This window comes from Mauremys mutica, chromosome 12 (genome assembly GCF_020497125.1).
Source record: "Mauremys mutica isolate MM-2020 ecotype Southern chromosome 12, ASM2049712v1, whole genome shotgun sequence".
NCBI lineage: Eukaryota > Metazoa > Chordata > Testudines > Geoemydidae > Mauremys > Mauremys mutica.
Window position 1 is genome coordinate 74,622,941 of NC_059083.1, and position 21,531 is coordinate 74,644,471.

Consider the following 21,531-nt stretch of genomic DNA (forward strand, 5'->3'; position numbering starts at 1 on the left):
GCATCATGACCCACTTCTGACAACAAATTACTACACAACCCCAGGCAGTGGGACTGAAGCCTGAGCCAAACCCAACATTTGAGCCCTGCTATCCGGGGGCGAGGCGAGCAGAGGAGGAGGCAAAGCCAAAGCTTGAGGGCTTCAGCCCTGGGTGATGGGGCTCTGACTTCAGCTTCAGCCCTGGGCCCCAGCAAGTCTAATGCCAGCTCTGGTGACCCCCCCCCAATAAAAACAGGGTCGTGACCCACTTTGGGGTCCCGATCCACAGTTTGTGAACCACTGCATTAAAGTAACTAGGATTTCCTATAGCCCAGTGGTTCTCAACCTATTTACATTGTGGGCTGCATCCAATACTACCTGTATGGCCCTGAGGATGTCACATGGGCTGCAGCTTTGTGCTTATTGGGCCACAGGTTAAGAACCACTGCGATAGCCAATCTGGAGAAAAGCAGTTAGTGGGTTTAGTGGCCTCTTTCTGCCACAAATGTAGTGATGGTCCATTTTTGTATTTGCCATAAAAACTGGTCCAGATATTAGTTTGGGAGTGGGAAAAGAATTGAGGATAGTTGCTTTGGAAATAGACCTTTTTGAGTTTTTTGATTGTGCAAACACATTTAATCATCTGACTGTTGTGATTCAGTAAAATACATTGCTCAGATGGCAGCTCTCTGCAAATCTCTGCCCTGTCCGAATAGGAAGTAGATAATAATCACAGCTAGAATGAATACTGGTATCATGTTTCTGCTAGTGTATCTGCAGTTTAAATGCAACATCATTGCTGGCCAAGTGACATAGGTATACTGAGGATGTCTATGCAAGAGAGACAGACTTTTAATCCACAATTTCTTGATCCCTTGGCCAACACAGACTTGAAATACAACAGACTCCTCTGGGTGGTTACAATTTGTGCACCTCACTTCTCAACCCAACCTTTTTCTTAAGAGGCGTGGAAGGATCCACAGTCAGGAGTCCTGACCAGTCCTTGATTGGGCAGATGGTGCCCACGTAAAGCCCAAGTGTAGAGGAGGAAAAGGTGAACTACCAGCTGGATTTCCACTGCAACATCTACATTTCATTCAGGTCATCAGACACAGTGTAGTGTTAAGATTGAGGCTTTTTATTCAGTCAAGTACTTAATTCAAATTATATCTAGTACGATGGTATATCTTGAATGTTGGGATACTCCACACTTCCCTGCAAGTCTATGCACCAGATCTTTTGATTTCACCAACCATCTGTGTCCCTAGCAAAAAACTCTAGTTTTAGTAGTACCATTTTTAAATGGTGCTGAACTCATCTTTAACTCATCTCAAGGTTTGTCTTGACTAGGAATTAAAAGGTAAGACCAACAGCTGGTGACAGTGTAGCAGTCTCTTGTATAAGATCATGTTTGATGTAATGGATCATTTCGGGCTTCCTAGAATAGTGGGTTAAGAAATCTGATTTTTGAGACCCTGGGATTCTTTTTTCCCTCTCCCCTCCTGTACAGGGGGTGTAGAAAGAAGACACATTGTGAAGGGGGAGTTGATAGGTTAGATGAGGTACATCAGTTTCAGGTATATGTTGCCTCAGGGTTTCCTTTTTGTTTTTGCTAAATCAATATAAATTTTAATCACATTTCAAAAGTAATTCTTTTAAAATTGAATTACACTTCTGCTGTTCCTACTAAAACTGTGTTAACTAGTCCCAACTTTAACCTTTTGGTTTTGAATGTGGGAATTTTCATCATACCTAAGAACAGCCCACATATACTCAAAGAAATCCATTTCTCTATTCCCTTATTTATGAATCACACATCAAGACAAAGTAAAACTAATTTCATAAACAACTTCAACTCTATTGCCTCAGTGAAGCAGATGAAATTTAAGAAAATAATAAGTGTACCCGATCTATTTTCACTGAGTGCTCTTTAACAGGGTCACTCTTGCAACTACAACTTGTAATCCCTTGACATTTAAGTTTGTCCAAGAGGTGTTTATCATATTACACTTGTCTGATACATGAGTCAGAAAAGTTTGAATCAATTTAAGGGCAAATTAAACATAATTTTATAGCTGCCTTTAGTCCATTTTTTTTTAAAAAGGAACATTGTACCAATTGAGGTTTGACTTTTTTTTAAATGAGAACTAAATTATGGATAAACTCCTTGATTTAATACAACTTGTGTTTTTGTTAACTAGCAGCAGAATTTCAGCATTTGCTACTTACTGGTAGAGAAGAAAAATCCCACAGCACTGCCAGTACAGGTTAGTTTAATCTGTAAGTACCTGATGTTCCTGTTTGAAATACTGTGTTCAAATACCATTTAAATACATGAGGAGAGAGTCTTTTGATCACCTAAATGTGAATACGTCTTTGTTGTATAGGATATATATTGCTGTCTTCAGCAGAGTGTAAATTTGTAGAATTTAACAGTTTTAAAAAAATAATACAATGATTCTAACTACACCTAGGGGTACTATACTTTTACAAGCACCTGATTAACAGAAATGGGGATTAAAAGTTTTGATAGCCATTTTGGCAGTATTGAGAAGCTTAATGGACAAATGGACGTCGATTCAACAGTCACTTCTTCAGTAATTCACTTACTACCAAGAGAGGTCATTTTACCAGAGTGAATTGATGATACAGGATTTTGATAGTCGCTTATATTGGGGATTGGGTGTTCATGCCCCTAATACTGTAGCAGTAATTTAACCTTGACTTAAATGTTCTGGTTACAGATATGTAATATCACCTGACTTAATACCCCCGCACTCATATATTTACTGTAGTAGGCCCTGTGCATGGGATTAGACTCTGAAATCCATTTTAGCCCCTTTTTACACTTCAAAGAGCTCCTACAAATGTTTTCCTCAGATTTTAGTTTACCCCATATTTATTGTTTTTCCCTCATATTCCTCTTTACTTTTTCCTTCCACCCCTCCAGTATTGCTTAGTGTGCTTTATCTGCTTAAATTTGAAGCAGGTGACTTAATTGTTTGGATTTTTTTGGTTGTGCAGTGTCTTGAGCATCTTGAGTACTTTGAATGAAATTAACTTCAGAAGATAAAATTTTGTATGTGTACACAAATATACTGTGACCGTTTTTAGGTGCTCTATAAAAATAAACTACAGCCCATTAAAGATCAAGGAAAGCCAACAGATGGCGGTAGTCAAATAGAAACTGAAACTATTGTCATCTCAATTCACCTAATTAGAGCAACAGTCTGAATAACAATATGATAAACTGACATTTACAGCTCCACCAAGTTGATTTCAGAACTGATCATCTTGCATAGGTTTTAAGAATTCATTCTCAATTATAATAGCATGTTCATTTTTTATGTTATAGAAGAAAACACGCTTACTGGTTTTAAGAGCTGTGATAACCTTTGTAGTTTTAGCAGGACACATCACCCAGGGGCTCCTATTATTATATGCTCAGGAATTCAAACTGTAAATGTTCACTTGCCTGCAAGTGGCGGTACACGCAGTTCAAATTTCTCACTTGTGATGTACCTGTTCAGACTTGTCTTTTGGGAACCTGGTGGGTCACTTTTATATAGGATTTAAAATTAATCTGTTGCCCTATAACTTCTAAATATGATTGGGAGTTATGTGCACGTGTAAAAACTCCAGATTCCTTACTGTGAAATCAGTGACTATACGTAGTAAAGTTCACAAATCTTTCCTTTTAATTGATGGGTTTTTAAAAATAATTATGAATCCAGTTGCCGTTTGTGGCACCAAATCTGTCAGCTTGTTAATAACTGGTTCTTTTGGACTGCAATATTCTGTGAGGTCCGCCTCCAGGGATTGCTAAAAAAGAAATAATTTAACCTTCTACTTCATGGTACCCCAATTTGGTAATGAACACTCCCCATTGCCACATCCATCCTCTAGTGTGGGGGTCTGCAACTTTCAGCACACAGCCAGTCAGGGTAATCCGCTGGCAGGCTGCAAGACATTTTGTTTGTTGACCGCCCACAGGCACGCTCCCTCCCCTCCCCGGGGCCACGGTTTGCTGTTCCCAGCCAATGGGAGCTGTGGGAAGCGGCAGGCCGTAGGGATGTGCTGGCCGCGGCTTCCCTCTGCTCCCATTGGCTGGGAATGGCAAACCGCGGCCCTGGGGACCCTGCGGAGGGTCAACGTCAACAAAATGTCTTGTGGCCTGCCACTGGATTACCCTGATGGGCCGCGTGCTGAAGGTTGCCAACCTCTGCTCTAGTGCTTCATATTACAAGAAAGTACAATGCTTCAGGATTGCTTTAATATGAGCTATGGTGGAAATGCCACCTTTCTGAGATTTTTTTATGCTGATTAAATAGCTCACAGCATAATATGAATATTGTTTCAATAATAAAGAGCTAAGTGCATTTTTCCTTTGACACAGCAAATTTGGATTTTTCTGAAAGGATACTGGGAATCTTTAGACCTGTCATTACCACACAAGTGATCTTAAGTTGAGCTTTTGGTCCATTGTCATAGCTGTCCCGTAGCATACAATTTGATCTTTTACTTTACGGTGGCAATTACTTTGAGGCCACACTAAGAGTTTATCTTTCTTCGATGAACCAACAGTCATTCAGGTATTGATATTAAAAAGTTTCCTGAATTCATGTTCTTTGAAGAAGTGAAGTGAATGGGACCAAGTTAACTGTTTTTAGAACATTAAAATATGCCCATCAATCTGTGAGCACATGTACAAAACTTGTAACAGATGGTAAAAGTATTGGTAAGAGGGAGGGGTAAATTGAAAGATTGGTAAGTATGTGGGTAACTCTGTAAAATGCATGTTGACTGTAGAAATGGTAACTGTCTGCAGTTTAATTTTCGTAGCATTCAGTTGACAGAGAAGTGTTGAAGACCATATGGAACCAAGAACAATGAATCAAACTTGCATTCCTTGTGTGTTCTTATGGGGCTCATTTTTCTTCAGGAATGGGAAATTGGATATATATACTTCCATAATATGTATCTGTTTAATTCTGACTTTCTCTAATGATTAAACTTAGTAATTTAATAAATGAATTGCTGCCTGTGTATTTTCTCTGACAGAACAATTTAAAATTTGCAACACGTTGTCTTGAAGTACTTCACAACAATTTTAAGTATAAAAAAGTACATTTTCAACTAACTTTCTGCTTAAATAGCTTAATGAAATCAGGCAAGTGAATAAAGGCACAATTTATCTGCAGAGATATTAGGTCACATATGCTGCAATAACATGCCAAACAATGCGTACTGCTCAGTTGTGTAAACACACTTAAATTGGGTGTGTTAATCAAGTATTAGTCTTTGAGGCTACAAACAACCCAAATCTGATTTTTGTGCTGAGCCTTGCTAATTTTTTGGGGTGTTTTTTGTAGCTTTTTTTTTTTTTTTAATTCTGGCTGCTTTTGTTTTCTGTAGGTCTCAGTAATGTAACAATGATAATTAAAATTAATAAAAGCTCCCAAAACAGCTTGAGTAACTACACATGTGTTAGTAAGACACAATACTGGAGTAAACAATGCAGCTGTGCTTTCAGGTTAAGGCATATTTGACCAAGATCCTTTTAGTTGGAGTGGTATGGGTACTGAATTGGCACAGAATAATTAAACATGAACAACTGATGCGCAGTACCTAAAAGTAACAATCTTTTTTACATATTTGAATACTTACCAGGTTCAACCTCAGTCATTTCTCAAAACCAAACGTCCAGTTTTTTAACTTTTCCTCGTGAGTTGTGTCTTTTAAACCTTTTGTCATTTTTATTACTCTCCTCTGGACTCTCCAATTTGTTCACGTCTTATGTACCAAACCTGGACGTAGTACTTCAGCTGAGACTTCACCATTGCCAAGTAGAGCGTGACAGTTACATATGACACTCCTGTTATCCAGAATGACATTTGCTTTTTTTGCTACAGCATCACACTGTTGACTCATTCAGTTTGTGATCCACTGTAACCTCCAGATCCTTTTCTGTAGCACTGCTGCCTAGCCAGTTATTGCCAATTTTGAATTTGTGCACTTCTCTTCCTTAGTACTTTGCACCTGTCTTTATTGATTTCAGACCAAATCTTCAATTTATCAAGATAATTCTGAATTCTAGTCCTGACCTTCAGAGTGCTTGCAACCTCATCCAGCTTAATGTCATCTGCTAATTTTGTAAGCATATTCTCCACGACGTCATCCAAGTTGTTAATGAAAACATTGAATAGTAGTACTGGACCTAAAATGGATCCTACTTGCATAAGCCCGGCCATGCTGGGTCAGACCAAAGGTCCATCTAGCCCAGTATCCTGTCTTCCGACAGTGGCCAATGCCACTTGATATCTCCTTCCAGTTTGATGGTGAACCATTGATAATTCTTTGAGTCTGGTCTTTCAACCAGTTGTACACTTGTTATAGTAATTTAATCTAAGCCATATTTCTGTAGTTTCCATATGAGAATGTCATGGGAAGCAGAAGACTAGCCTGTAGAAGGAAATTAGATTGGTTTAGTGTTACTTGTTCTTGATAAAGGCATCTTGGCTAGTTCCACTTTATCCTTCATGTTTGAACAATTTGATTAATAAGTTGTTCCAGTATCTTTCCGGATATTGATTGCCCTCAGAAATTAGTAATGATGTCTCTCAAATTTCTAGGCCATATGGATCATGTACCTTTTTGACTCCTGTGCCCATTTTGCATGAAGCAAGGCAGGTGCCTAACTCATTCTTCCTAGAAACAACTTAGGCATCTAAAGTGACTCCTGGAGAGAGATTCCCTGCTGTGAACTGCTAGTACAAATAGGTACCTTTCTGCAGCCCCAGCCTAGGAGCTGAACTCGGAGTGAGGCTTAGCACACAACCACTCATCAGCATTTCCCAGCTTAGGCAGCTCCCTCTTTAGCATGCTAGCTTTTGTTGATCATGTTTTTAGGTGTCTCTCCCCTTACCCCGCCCCATTGTTCAGGGACCCTAGGTACTTAACTCAGGCTTTGTAGATCACCTTAGCGCTCCACTCATTTTTTTTCTATGCACCCAAAGTTAGGCATTGTGATGCTGAGCGGATTTTGAGATCTGAGCCTAACTGCTTAGCTTCTAGAAATTCTGCACTAATTCTTACAGTCCAGCTGTCAACTGGCCAGCACAAGGTGATTTCTCCCTTAAAACTGTTTGAATAATCAATTTTTTGCCCTTCATAGACTCAGACTTTAAGGTCAGAAGGGACCATTATGATCCTCTAGTCTGACCTCCTGCACAATGCAGGCCACAGAATCTCACCCACCCACCTACTCCTGTAACAAACCCCTAACCTATGTCTGAGTTATTGAAGTCCTGAAATTGTGGTTTGAAGACCTCAAGCTGCAGAGAATTCTCCAGCAAGTGACCCGTGCCCCATGCTGCAGAGGAAGGCAAAAAACCTCCAGGGCCTCTGCCAATCTGCCTTGGAGGAAAATTCCTTCCCGACCCCAAATATGGCGATCAGTTAAACCCTGAGCATGTGGGCAAGACAGTCGTAGTTTAAAACAACTTTGCCACATGTAGCTGAGAAGGCTCTGAATAAACCATATATAAAAGCTTAATTAATATCCTGGTTCACCCCATTGCTCTTCTGCTGTAAATACTGAAATGTGAGGTTAACCAATATCTTAAGCTGGTATCTGTCTTCTGGTGGGATCCTCAGCCATCTGTAATTCAGATCCTTTTCAAGCTTTTATGAAGTCAATATACAAATACAAATTTCACAATGTTTTGCAGAGAGTGACAATTCTAAGTCAAGTTTTTAACTCTTTGAAGTGGACAATGATGGAGTAGGGACTGTCTGTGTGGGGGATGGGAGAGCTGGGGAGGACTTTAGATGATGGACAATACCTGAGCCTGTAACCTGAGCTAGGCAGGGGGGAGGGGAGGTCAACACCTTTGCCAGGAAAGCTAGACAAAGGCAGAGAGCTGGCTGGAGAGAATTGGGTCAGTTTCGGTTTGGGGCTGGGGGGGTGCAGTGCAGGGAATCCCAAGCTGGGAACTAAGCTCCCTGCACCCCCAGAAGGACCAGATTGAGGGGTCCTGGCTGTATCTCCAAGCTCTGCTGTAGCCTGTGTTCCGGTGTCCAATAAACCTTCTGTTTTACTGGCTGGCTGAGAGTCACTGTGGGTCCCAGGAAGAGGGGTGCAGAGCCGGACTCCCCCACACTCCGTGACAGACAGTTTAAAAAAAAAAGTGTGCAGGAATACCATTTGCTGTTCCAATATCATCCATAACTCTGATATCAGATGCACCCAGGAAGGGTTGGGGAGTACATATGTCAGATCCAGATTCATGGTTGGTGGTCTCATTGGGAGTGCCAGTTACATATTCTAGAATTGAGATGGATACATCTAGCTTGCAAAGAGTTTCTACCACTGATCAAAGATTCTTCCCTTCAAATTCTGGACAATCCACAGTGGCCTACTATATATAAACAGGGAAGTGGAAGATCAGATCTTCTGTGTCAAGAAGCCATAGGTCTGTGGGAGTGATATATCCAGAATTGTATCAGTCTTGATGGCTTTCCACCTTCTGGAGGAGAACAATGGTTTTAACAGACTCACTAAGCAAAAAAGTGACTTTATCTAACAAATGGGAGTTAAAAGATTAATTACTGGACCAAATCTTCCAAAGATGGGTTTTTCCCCAATTAGACCCATTCACTTTGAATCAGAGAAAGCATCTGAAGTTTTGTTCTCGAGCAAGAAAGAGTCCAGGATCCATAGCGGACACTTTCATGATTGCTGGTTACACCATTTGATATGTGCCTACCCTCCTTTTCCTTTAATTCCAAGGCTTATTAAGGAACATATGACAAGAAAAAGCTCTAGTTATACTGGTAGTTCCTGGTTGGCCTCAATAATTCTGGTTTTCAGATCTCCTAATATTGTCCAATCACCAATTTATCATGCTGCTCATTCAGAATGACATGATATTGCAGAACCACAGCTTAGTTTTTTACCCAAATCAGCGTCACTGTATCGCGCTGCTTGGATGGTTTCTGGATGTCTTCATTAGATAGAGGGTGTTCTTCAGAAGTACAGAATATCTTACTTCAAAGCAGGAAATTGTCTACAAGAATTAGGTATTCTGCAAAATGGAAGTGTTTATCATTAGGGACAATAATTGAAGGGTCACATTCTTTCTCGGTGTTCTATTGCAATAACCTTGGATTATTTATTATATTTAAAACACTTGGTTCTATCTTTTGCTTCAGTTAAGGTACATTTTGCAGCAAAATCAGCATTCCATCTGCCTACAGAAGGACCTTTGGTTTCTCTCATTAATCAGTGAGCAGAATTCTGAGGGGCTTGGTTTGTTTTCCTCCTGGAAAGGGGTGGGGGGGAAGATTGCTGCAACATGGGATTTAAATCTAGTGCTTGCTTCTCTAATGGAACCCCCTTTTTGAATCTTATCAAGCTGTCCAATACACTTCTTATCAATGAAGGTGGCATTCTTGGTGGCAGTTACCTCAGCATATAGGATAAGTGAATTACAAGCATTCATGATTAACTCTCTCCACACAGTTTTTCATATGAATAGAGTACCTATGACACCTCATCCATCCTTTGTTCCAAAGTATTGTCAGATTTTCATATTAATCAGTTTATTCATTTACAAGTTTTCCTTCCAAGAATTCATTTATCTCCAGCTGAAGCTAAATTACATAACTTGGATGTTAGAAAATTATTTTATTATTAGTCTTTCCATAAAATGTCAAGATTTTTAATTGCTAGAGGTAGCAAAATCCAAAGGAGTGGCTATCTGATTTGTACTAGGATGGCATATAATATAGTGTTAGTAAGATAAAGACCATGTCAAACATTTGGACTTATTCTGCTAAAGCGCAAATTACATCTGTTGCATGTCTAAGTCAAGTGCTAATACTGGAAGTTTCCAGAGCAGCTTCCTAAACTTCAGCTCATACATTTAAAAAAAATATTCATTAGTAAAAGCTTCACCCTTTTAGGAAGGGTGGTTTTACGATCTGTTTTTTAAATAACTCCTGCCTCCCATCCCATTTAAGATTACTGCTAACTAATCACCATGAATGGGATCCACATGTACAGTACTCAAAGAAGAAAGAACTGTTACTTACTTTATAGTAACTGTGGTTCTTTGAATTGTTGATACATATGAATTCCATAAGCTGCTTTCCCTCCCCACAGCTCAGAGTCTTGTGTATTTTGGATTCTGGGCAGTGAAGGAACTGAGTAGTGGTTGGGGTCACTGCACTCTGTATGCCACTGGGAGGGGGAGCATGAGCACAATCCCCTCCTGGACATTATGAGTGAAAATGTTCCTCGCTACTGTGCTAAGGTGTCCATATACCATGAGTGGGATCCACATGTGCCTACCTCTCAAAGAATCAGTTACTATGAGATAAGTAACCCTTTCTGATTGAAAGACGCAGAGCAGGTGTGATCAAGTTAGATATTCCAACAGCCTACAGCTTCTCCGCTTGGAGTATTATTGGGGGAGAAAATCCAAGCAAGAAAGCTTCTCAATTAGCCCTTCACTATGTTGCCCTGATACTACATATGCTTGATTTTGGAAATCTAATAGCTTTGTGTGCAGCAGGCAGAAAAATATCAGGGAAACAAATTTCAAATACAACCATAAAGTCTACTTGAATCCAAGAGACAGCGCATCAGTTTGAGCATTTTCTGCACAACACCACTTCCTGCAGGTATTAGGCATTCAGCATCAATCTTCTTTCAACAATGTTGCAGAGTCTAGCATTATTTATACTTGATTGTGATGTAGACATATTTAAATACTGAATTGTACTAATGAATTCAGGCTTTGTGTCATCTCTCATATGTAACATGGATGTTATATTAAGTTTAAAATGTCAGCTGATTTTAACAGCCTTCTTTCTAACAATTTCCGTTTTAATTTAAAAGTAACTTTCCTCTTCCCCCAGACTTTAAATAGAGAAGTAGGGCTTAATCCTTGTGTATAGGAAAATAGTGGCTGATAATAGTTTCAAATGAACTGCAGAACTAAGTGGTTGCAGCTAGAGCCATCAGATGTTGAGTGTTTTAGCAAAATTTACATCTATTTACCCTTTATCTTCTGTCTACATTGAAGAACTCAAACAAGTTGAGATTCATGTAAAAGGTTGTTTAGTCAGACAATATGCAAATGCTATTTGTTTACAGTGAAGTTTGTGAGTAGTAATAATACAATAATATTAAAAGAAGCAAAACACAAACTCCAAAAACAATGTATTGTTACTTTATTATACGTCATTAAAAATGAACTGGTGCAGTAAAAATACTTATGAGGGCTTTGCCTTTTCAACATTAGTAAATGATAATAGAAAGAAAGGATTCATGTTCAAATAAGACTATGAAATCAGTAAACATATAAGTCATGTCCTAAACCACATAACATGAAGGTGATATATCAGTCAGTGCCCTTTCTACAAAACATAACCTAGCATTGTGAGAACCGCTCATGTTTAGTGTCTTACCTTAGACAAACTTTGAAAAATTGTAATGATGCTTAGGGGTTTTTTTACTACAAACTATTAATATATTTAAAAAGAAAGCTGCCAAGGTAGATTAGCCACTATTTCACCTACTTTACCTGTTTTTTAAAAAATTTGATTGGCAAAGTACAGCAATTTTTTTGTAAACAAATGCTTACTTTTCCTGCCCACCACTTTTCTTGCACCCCTCCATAAAAAAATTGACAAATGAGTTGATGTGCTATTGAATTTGGTTATTCAATATGTGGTACTATACAACAAATGAAGTATGCTAAATAGTTAATATACATATTTTGTTCATGTGTACAACATGAGTCACTTTAAAATTATTTTCTTTCCTTCGTCTTGGAAAATACTAAAACCAAACTACAGAACACAATTACAAATGATATTCTATTTTACAATTCTTTTGATGCATCCAAGAAACAAAATAAATTACCTAATGTAACAACTGTGGAATCCACTGTCTGGATTTTGGAGGAAAGGATAAAACTGACATTAACACCTGCTTTGTCTTGTGGTGGATTTGGCCTCATAACTCCAAATGATCTTTCTCATTCTCTCTCTTTTGCATTTTTTTAGTTTTACCAGTAACTAATACACTAGTGAGTTGTGCACTCGAATTTTTTTCACTGATAAAACAAACTTAAAAAGTGAATGGACCCATAATTATTCAGTCACTGTGATTCATGGTAACAGGTTTTCTAAAATAGAAGTTTCCAAACTTTGTAGATCTTGAAGCAGGCTTATTATGCTTCTCCCCACAATTCTTTGGGCTTGGTTTTTTTCTTGTGTGTCATAGAGTTTGATTTCTTGATGTACAATGTTTTCTGAATGTAACAAGACTAGCACAGTACAGTGGGTACTCTCAATTTAATGCATCCAAGTACCTTACTCTATGGAAGAGTTTTTTTCTTTACTTATTGAGTTGAATATCATGGGCAACAAGCCCATTAAATGAAAATCCTAAATAAAATGTCACATTTTCATTTCCATGAGGCACGGAATCATAATGTAAAGCTACAATCTGAATCTGTCCAACATGACCCTGTACAAACAGTTTTCCATTCTCTGTCCAACCTGAAACCCTTCTTAGAACATCACGTATTTTATCTATATTCCACACATCACCATGTTGCCACTTTTTCCGTCGATCATTTAGGGAGCCATCAATTAATTTATCAATCCTAGTCTTGTGCATAATCTTTATTAGACCACTGCCCTTTCCTAGGAAAAAATGTGTGTAGATTTTTTTCTTTCTTGGAGCAATATTTTTCACCTTGATGTCATGCATGCGTTTCATAGTCTGAAGAGCTGATATGAGAATATCATCTTTATCAGGATTAGGTTCTTTGTCTAATGCATCATCAGGCCAGTACAGTAAGGTGAGCAAAAAATGGGCACTTGCTGGAAATGCTGTTCTTCTCTGTTTAAAGAATCTATTGCTGAGTTCTCTAAGTGTCTGAAAAGGAAGAAGTTTGGAAGATCTAGGAGATAAACATGCTAGTGTGATGTGACAAAAAATGTAATTGATGAGATCAATGTCCTCTAGCCTTTCTTTCTGTGGGTCATCTGGATAAAAATTAATGATTTTTTCTAGCTTTTCAACTGGCTTCTTCTCCTTTGAATCTGTCAAAAATGAAAGAATAGTAGTGACACTGCCACCACCATACTTATAAATGTTCATACGTCTGACGAGTTGAGTTTCGGATTCTGCATTGTTTTCTCCCATAGGATACTCTGAGGTAAAGAACTTAGCATATACCTCAGACTGCCTTTTCAACCACTTTCTGGGATTGTAAACTTGTTCTTCCTTCTCCTCCTTTGCGTCCTCATCTTGTTTCTCCTGGTTTTTATCTGTTTGGAAATAACTTAAATCTTCTGAAATCCAGTCCAGAGCATTATAAATGTTCTGGCGTAAGCCTTTTAAACGACTGTGGAGCTTTCCCCAGGGTTTTTTAATTTCCTCAGGAATGTAGTCTGTTAGCAAATAACGCACAAGCTCAGGATGTTCCCTTTGTATATTTCTGGGAAATACATCAAGTGTAGACAGGAGTTTTAGTAGACGACATCCCACTTCAACCTCTCCAAAATATCCAGCATTGTTCATATTGTCTATCTCTGACTTTGCAGCCTGTTGTGCAGCCCTGAAGCATTTCATAGCTTTAAGGGCAATTTCTATCATCTGAATGATTCCATCAGGAGTGGCCTCATGCATCTTTTTGTCCACAGTAAAACTAAACCATTTCCTGTACACTTGACCTTCTGTATCCAAAATGAAAGAATCATTTGGCAAATGAGATTTGGCTACCCCTGCCCAATATTCTGCATCCTCAAATTTTTCATGATTGTAATGCAATCGAGCAAGTTGCTGGGCAAAAAAGGCATCTTTTCCCAGGCATTCATAGCCAGTTTTTAAAATCTCTATAGCTTTTTCAGAGTCTTCAACCTTACAGACATGCTCAATGAATGGAGAGAAGAGGCTGTCAGTATTGTCTCCCCTGCTCTTCTTGTCGCGTCGTATGAACAAATCTCTGATGAACTTCATGAATTCTTCCCGTCCAAATCTATGGTTTAAAAGCACTTTTTCCTGAAGAAGATTCATTGCAATTTGACTCTGAGGCTGACTTCCTGAGAGCTGATGCAGAATTTCTTTTGCAACCAGGTAATGTATGATCTGGACAGATGAAATACAGGTGGTATTTTCTCTTAATTCAATAAAAATAATTCTTGCCTGTTCACTTAAGTTATTTTTGAAATCATACTCTCTCACTCTCTTTTCTGTATATGCCCCCAGGCCTAGAAAAGCTTCACAGTGTGATAATGAAATATATGAATTGTGTACATAGAAATTGAGCAGAGCAACATACTTCATTAAATTAGTAACAGGGGAAGAAAGGTCTATGCCTTGCAGCAGGTGCTCTACAAACTCCCTCACATATGTTTCATTAAACTCCTCACTCATTAGGACAAACGTAAGAATAAATTCAGGCTTGAAGTCTTTCTGCTTTTCAAGTTTTTCAATTTTGGTTTTAAACAGGTGTTTCTCTTGGTCTGTCAGTTTGTGAGTGACGGCAACTGTATCGAGGGGAGAAGCTTTGCATAGCTTTTCAGGGACATTAGATCGTTTACAGCACAGGAGGATGAAACAAGGCTTGGAAAAATGACTTCTTCGAGTTCCCATCGCATCCATTAAATCATTTTTTAATTCATCCAGATAATCTTCATCATAGTCTTCAACCAGGAGGAGGACTGGGAGAGAATTCTTCATGTCATTTTCATCATATTCTCTAAAATTAACTGCATGCTTGGAGACACTGGCAATTGGATATGAAGTTTTGACCACAGCACATCTTAAATCCTTTCTTCTTTTCCATAGTACTTGCCTTGCAATAGTGCTTCCTCCACTTCCAGGTTGATGAAATATTTGTAGTTTAGCCACAGAATACCTGATTCTGTTCCCATGCAAAATATCATCTAAAATTTTATGAACCTCTGCACAGGCCTCCCGCTCAATGACTTCTCCACAGCTCCCTTTATCAGCAAGCCAGAAATTTTTCCAGCTGACTTTTCTACCTTGGTAAAATGTACGTTCTATCTCTTGTATTTCTTTTGTGCTCAGAAGATCCAGTCTGATATCATCACATTGATCTGCACACAATATTTCAAGGGAAGACATTTTTTCTTCTTCCAGAGTTGGAAGCACACACAGACCTCTTGTGGAAACTGGTAAATGTCTGGGACATATTGCGGATGGCAGCTTTTTTTGAATAGTGGCATCTACGTGACTTAGCTTCATGCCCACAATGCTCCTCTGTTCTAGTGTTTCAATGCTACAAGATGCCTGAGCTAGGTTAGCCCATTTCTCATAATTTTCTTTGGACTCTGCAATGCATATGATATAATCCATACCATTCATTTCTGTATAGAATTCCTGGAAGGTGTCTACAATTGGCTTCTCCACAGGTGATAAGAGGAGGAAAAGTACCAAAAATCCTTTAGGAAGGATTTCATCACAGATAAAAGAAACGGCTTTCTTAAGATACTTCTTTTTAGTTCTAATCCAAGTGTCTTCATCACAAGGTTTTTCATTCCCAGGGAAGTCACTGCGTCCATTGCAAAATATCCAGCTGGTGTGATCAAATAGGCCCAAATGTTTTTGAAATTCAGTGGTGCTCATCTTGTTTTCATTGGCATAATCTCGCAAGAAATGCACATTTGTTGCATGATGCTCTTTGTACTTGGCATATAAACCTGACACATTGGAATCCTCATCAAAATCAAACACACAGAAAATATTCATGCGCATTAAAAAGTTGACAGATTTCAGATCTTCTTTTCCACAGCTGTTTGTGACAAGAATGTACAATAGAGAATCATTCATATAGTTCTTGCCATCAGTGAGTAGGACTGATAACTTACGCCCTAAATTTTCAGAAATTTCCATAGGGTCCTCGCTGCTGGAGGACTCAGCCTTTTCCCTTCTGACATCCTTTTCTTGTAAACCCTGAATAAAAGCCACTAGTTCTGCATTATTTACAGGCTCAGACTTTGTTCCCACTCGTTGATAGATAATTGGAATTTTGTCGAAGTTCACCTTATTACTCTGTTCGTTAAATCTAGGTAAGCGTACTTGAAAGATCTTCCCCTTCACTGTACTGGATGATGGTTCAATGTCAACCTCTACCACAAAGTATTGTTCTTGAGAGTCTTTCTGAATCACTTCCGTAAAAATAGGAGGGTGAATGCAATTTCTTGCAGCTTCTCGTTCAGATGGTTCAAAACATTTTTCAATGTAATCTAATGCATCTACATAGATGTCTCTGTCTCTTACTGGTATGCCAGCTATCTGTCCGTGTTTCCAGCCCTTGTCTTCAACACTGTCCATTACACCAAAGTGTATTGTGCCATTTGTTCGAACATTCATGCAGGCTGAGGCATATCTAATCACTTCATAGGCAAACTTTGCTTGCAGTCGTTGCCTGTCCAGCTTTGCAGCAGTTGTAAAAGATTTGTATTCATGGCAAGGGGTGATCAAATCTATGACTCCAGTTTCCGGAGCAAGAATTCTGTTTTTCACATATTTAAAATTAATGTCTTCATTTTTAAATTGCCTGAATTTGCTCAGAGTTAATGATTCAACTGTATTTTCATGTAAGGAATGACTTTTTCTACTTCCTCTCCTGCAAAAAGTAGGCATTGTTTTTTCTGTGTGCTCCTTACCAGTCTCCTCGTCTGCCCCAGAGTGGTCTGTTTCTGAAGATCCCTTCTGGTAAGATGTTACATGAAAACTTTTGGGCTGTTTGATGCCGAGGGCCTTTAAATCACTGTCTGTCTCTTCAGTTGGTGCATCAGACACAGCTGAATTCCTGTTTTTTACTCTCTTTTTATCATCATTGGTCGTGATATCAGAACCCAACACTTCTGAAGCCTTAATGCTGGGATTATCTGCTTGAGCTGAGCCTACCCCTGCATTTTTCTGCAAATGTTCCAAAAGTTCATTTCTTTTCCGTGTTATGATGTGGATTTGGCCTCCTTTCATACCCATGCGTTTGAGGAAAGGTTCATCTAATTCTCTGAGCACTGGGCCAGTCACTTCCTCTTCACAGAGCTTTTCTACATATTCTTTCTTAATTCCAATAGATTCTAGCCAGCATCTAACATGAGACTCGTTCCATTCAGCCAAAGGTAGCGTTTTGTAGTCTGAAAATGAAATTGTATGTCAGTAGCACATACTCAGGGAGGGTTACTCTTTATTTCACTACACCATGCATTTTGAATTAGTGTTACCTAAAGCCTTGTCTAGACCCAGAGTTAAATATGTGATGTTAGCTAACAACATGTTTGAAAATTCTAGTGAAGACAAGGCAGTTTAGATTTCAACATATACTAATCGCATTGAGTTGAAGGCCAGGCTTCACCCATCCATGCCCAGGTTTTAACGCCCCCATCTTAGAACGTGTTAAAGACAGCTTGGCTTGTCTACACTAGACTTCTAAAGCATGTTAGCTAAAACTTTCTAACAATGCACCTTTTATCCTAGTGTAGACAAAACCTAAGAAGAGACTGTATGGAGTAGCTTCAGAGACTAGTAGACAGTGTGAAGCTTCATAGTTTCCTACAGGTTAAGGCCAGAAGTGACTGTTACATCATCTGGTCTGACCTCCTGCATATCACAAGACATTAAATTTCACCTAGATCACTGGTTTTCAGACTTTCTGAGGACCCAATTTTCGAAAATTGTGACCCAATGGAGCTGGGGGTGAGGGGTTTGGGGTGTGGGAGGGGCTCAGGGCTGGGGTAGAGGGTTGGGGTGTGGGGGTGAGGGCTGCAGGGTGGGGCAGGGAATGAGGGGTTCAGGGTGTAGGGGGGCTGGGGTTGGGGTGCAGGTGGGGATTGGGGCTCTGGGCTGGAGGGCTGGGGATGAGGGATTTGGGATGCAGGAGGGGCTCTGGGTTGGGGGGGCTCAGGCTTTGGGTTTGGGGCCAGGGATGAAGGGTTTGGGGTGCAGGAAGGGGTTCCAGATTTGGGGGGCTCAGGGCTGGGGCAGGGGATTGGAGTGCAGGGTTGGGACACGGACTTCCTTCCAGTGGTGTCAGAACAGGTAGGCAGTAGCCTGCCTTAGCTGGCCAACACTGCCAACTGGGACTTTTAACAGCCTGGTCAGCGGTGCCACTGATTTCCTTTGTTATTGGGGAAATCACTGAACTACTGTGTCTGTTCCCTTCTGCTCAATGAGGATCTCACCTCCTTACCATTCTCCCAGGGCTGCTGGAAAGATTCACTAGTTTGTTCCATGTTAGATAAGTAAAATGCTATATATATTCAAAAGGGAAGTATTAAGGCAAATTCCATTACCCAAGAAGTGCAATACATACCCATTTTCTTGTAGAAGTAGTAGTTTATCCTTTCTCAGAAACTGATCTAAAGGGGAGAAAAGCCATAACAAATAGCTTAACAAGCTGTTTCTATATTGTTCACTCACTCTTTTTTTTTGGGTGGGGTGAGGGAACCATTTATGTGTTTAAGCTAATTACTGAATTTAAACAAACCTGGTTTGTGATCTAGCTCTGCCTTTCAGTCCCCAGTATGAAAGGGGTGGAAAAATAAGAGATTCTCACATTATTACGTTTATTTATAAACCAGGGCCAGTAGCCATTCCCTCCTCTGTCCTGCTCCATTTACTTTTTTCTTGTGAAGCTGGTAAAAGGTGCCAGATTGAGGGCTCTATTCCTCTGTGGGGCAGTGGCTGTCCAAGTTATATGCTGGAGGGATCAGCTGCAGGCACGAACAGATAGCTTAGGCTTTTGGCCATTATAATGGTATATGGAGATATTCTATCTCTTAGGGCTGGAAGGGACCCTGAAAGGTCATCGAGTCCAGCCCCCTGCCTTCACTAGCAGGACCAAGTACTGATTTTGCCCTAGATCCCTAAGTGGCCCCCTCAAGGATTGAGCACACAACCCTGGGTTTAGCAGGCCAATGCTCAAACCACTGAGTTATCACTTACCCTGTTGGGTACTGGGTGTGTTTGCTGAGATGGCCCTCAAGGGGCCATTTGTGATAGTATTTCTCTTCTTGAACACTGGACTGAAACTATTCTGACAACTAGATTTCAGATAGACCACAGAGCAGCCAACACAAGGCTGGCAGAATTATAATTAAAATTTTAACTACTGCATTAAATCTGTTACAGTGTGGTCTGAATTCCACCTCTTCACCTTTACAAAGGTCTGTTTACTCTGTCTTCTCCCCAGTAATGCACTTCTCTGGACAGTACCTTACCTAGTGCCACATTAAGAGAGGCCTCTTAAGAGCCTGCTTAATGCTGCTTTGCTTAGGGTATGGCTACACTTGCAGCTGTACAGCGCTGGGCGTTAAACCTGTCTTCGTACAACCGAGTAGGGAAAGCACTGCAGTCTGTCCACACTGACAGCTACCAGCGCACTGTTGTGGCCACATTTGCAGCATCTGCAGTGGCATTAGGAGCGGTGCATTATGGGCAGCTATCCCAGCATTCAAGAGGCTGCAACGTGCTTTTCAAAAGTTGGGGGGTGGAGTGTGGGGGGGAGAGAGTGTGGATTTTTGGAGCCGACACTGTCAGCTCCCTGCCTTGCAAGTTCCAACCCCGTCCCCCACCCCCTCTCACTCACTGAAAGCAAACAACAGCTGTTTGTTTGTTTCCTCACAGACCAGATAAGCAGCCGCTCCGAAATGGACTCCCCCACCGCCTCCCGCCACGCTGCTTCTCTCCTCAAGCCCCCTCCCTCCCCCTCTCTTCAAGCAAACACTAGCTTAATAATAATAGCCACAGACATTTCTGTACCATACTATGAAAGGTAAATTCTGCTCTTTTGTGCCAAGTCAGTGGAGGCAGGGTTCTACACAGCTGAGATCCAGTTCCATAGTGGCAATTCCAGGCTCCTACCTACTTCAGGGATGTGCTGTGAGTTCAGATTTAAAGGCAGAAGAATCCTTAGAGTGGATCAAGAGAGCAGCCTGTAGCAAAAACGCAAGTTAAGCAGGGGTAAGTGTAGGATTGGAGAAAGATGCTCCAGTTCCTGTGAGGGGTAGGGCAAAGAAGGGGCAGCAGGCTAGTGGGAGGTGGGCGAGACTGTCGATAAGGGGTTAAAAAGGAATGGGGAACAAATTCACACATTTAAGTAAACCGCTAGACCCTGGAACAGATATGAGAGAGCGCTGGGAATCTGCTACCTATGCAATTAACAGCCCCCTAAATTCTTTTGCAAAAGCAACTCTAAGTCTGTGCAAATACTTTTTAACGTTCTTTTATTTTTAGCTGATCTCTTAGCCCCTGGGTGTGGGGCCTGATTCAGTGAAACCCTTTCCCTTTGAGCAAAGTGGGAATGTTAATTCCTTGGGTGGGGGTCACAGCCCACACCCTGAAGTACACAAAATGGGACCTGAAAATGCAGTCAGAGTTTTTGAGGAAACGAGTTATTTTTTACTGTCCTGGCTTAAAAGCTCCTCAAGGAGGCAGCAAAGTATAGGAGCTAGATGCATTTCTAAGTTGTTACATTCCTGATCGGAACCAAGCCCTCTGGGAGGATAAAAATGGCCTTTATCCCAGCCCCTACTGAAGTTAGAGCAACCCCCTGGGCTGTCCTATGTTACAATCCACTGCCTATGGGCCCAAGGGGTTGTTTTGGCAGCCACAGAGTGTAGCACTGCAGCAATTCCGGCTCACAATCCTATTTCACTACCGCCACAGGGTGCTGTAGAGTGGTTATGCTGGTTCTATACCACACTATGCGCACAGGGGTAGTGGGGAGAGGGTTGTCAGTGACTGACTTCAGTAGTTTCGCTGCTCTACTTCTCCCGCCTCCCAGGGAGGAGAATTAGAGTCGGGGCGGCATGCTCGGGGAGGATGCGGAGCAGAGGTGAGCTGAGGTGGGGAGGTGCTGCACGGCTCCCCGAGCTGGGGGAAGCTGTTTGGGGGGAGGGGTGCCTATGGCGCGAAACTTCCTTGCACCGGCCCTAAGGGCATCTGAAGAAGTGAGGGGTTTTTTTACCCCCGAAAGCTTATGCCCAAATAAATCTGTTAGTCTTTAAGGTGCCACTGGACTCCATGTTGTTTTGGTGGATACAGACTAACACGGCTAGTTCCTGATACTTTATGCCTCAGGGAGTGTCATTAGCACTGAGTGACCGAGAACTAAATACCCACAAAGAACATCATATTCATCCCCATCCGCCACACCTAGCCCCTTACAAGCCCAACTACCTTTACTGAGTTTTGAGCCAACTCTGAAGTAGTGCTACAGGGAGGGATTACCTGACACAGGCTGCAGCGGGGGAGAAGATGCCTGCTCGCTCGCTCGCTCTCTCGCTGAAGCTCCAGGTCTGAGAGAGGAAACTTTTCCCTTTACAGTTGAAGATTTGATTGTGGAAAGAGGAACTGATCACAGGGCTGGCCAGTAGCCCATGGTGGAGAGGCTCTTATGGGGAGACGTCCCCAAAAGTGCGCGGGAGAGAGAGAGTCTTTCCGCTCCTCCACCCAGAAGTGAGCTTGAAACTTGTCCAAGTCTCCACCCACCA

The 21,531-nt window shown here is 40.8% G+C and overlaps 1 protein-coding gene across 1 annotated transcript; it reads right to left on the bottom strand.

The window, feature by feature from the left end:
- Positions 1-11,583: 11,583 nt before the first annotated feature.
- LOC123347016 (sterile alpha motif domain-containing protein 9-like) lies at positions 11,584-18,270 on the bottom strand. The gene is made up of 2 exons (XM_044984442.1): positions 18,228-18,270; positions 11,584-17,175 (listed from the first exon to the last, which is right to left on the bottom strand). Exons 1-2 carry the CDS (start codon positions 18,268-18,270, stop codon positions 12,389-12,391), a joined length of 4,830 nt encoding a protein of 1,609 aa, XP_044840377.1. The 3' UTR covers positions 11,584-12,388.
- Between the last annotated feature and the right edge of the window lie 3,261 nt (positions 18,271-21,531).

Bases quoted from the DNA above. Each gene is read 5' to 3' on its own strand.
- LOC123347016 (XM_044984442.1), bottom strand. From the start codon at position 18,270: ATGGAACAAACTAGTGAATCTTTCCAGCAGCCCTGGGAGAATG. The intron at 17,176-18,227 runs GTAAGGAGGTGA...TTTCATTTTCAG, and splicing joins CCAGCAGCCCTGGGAGAATG to ACTACAAAACGCTACCTTTG.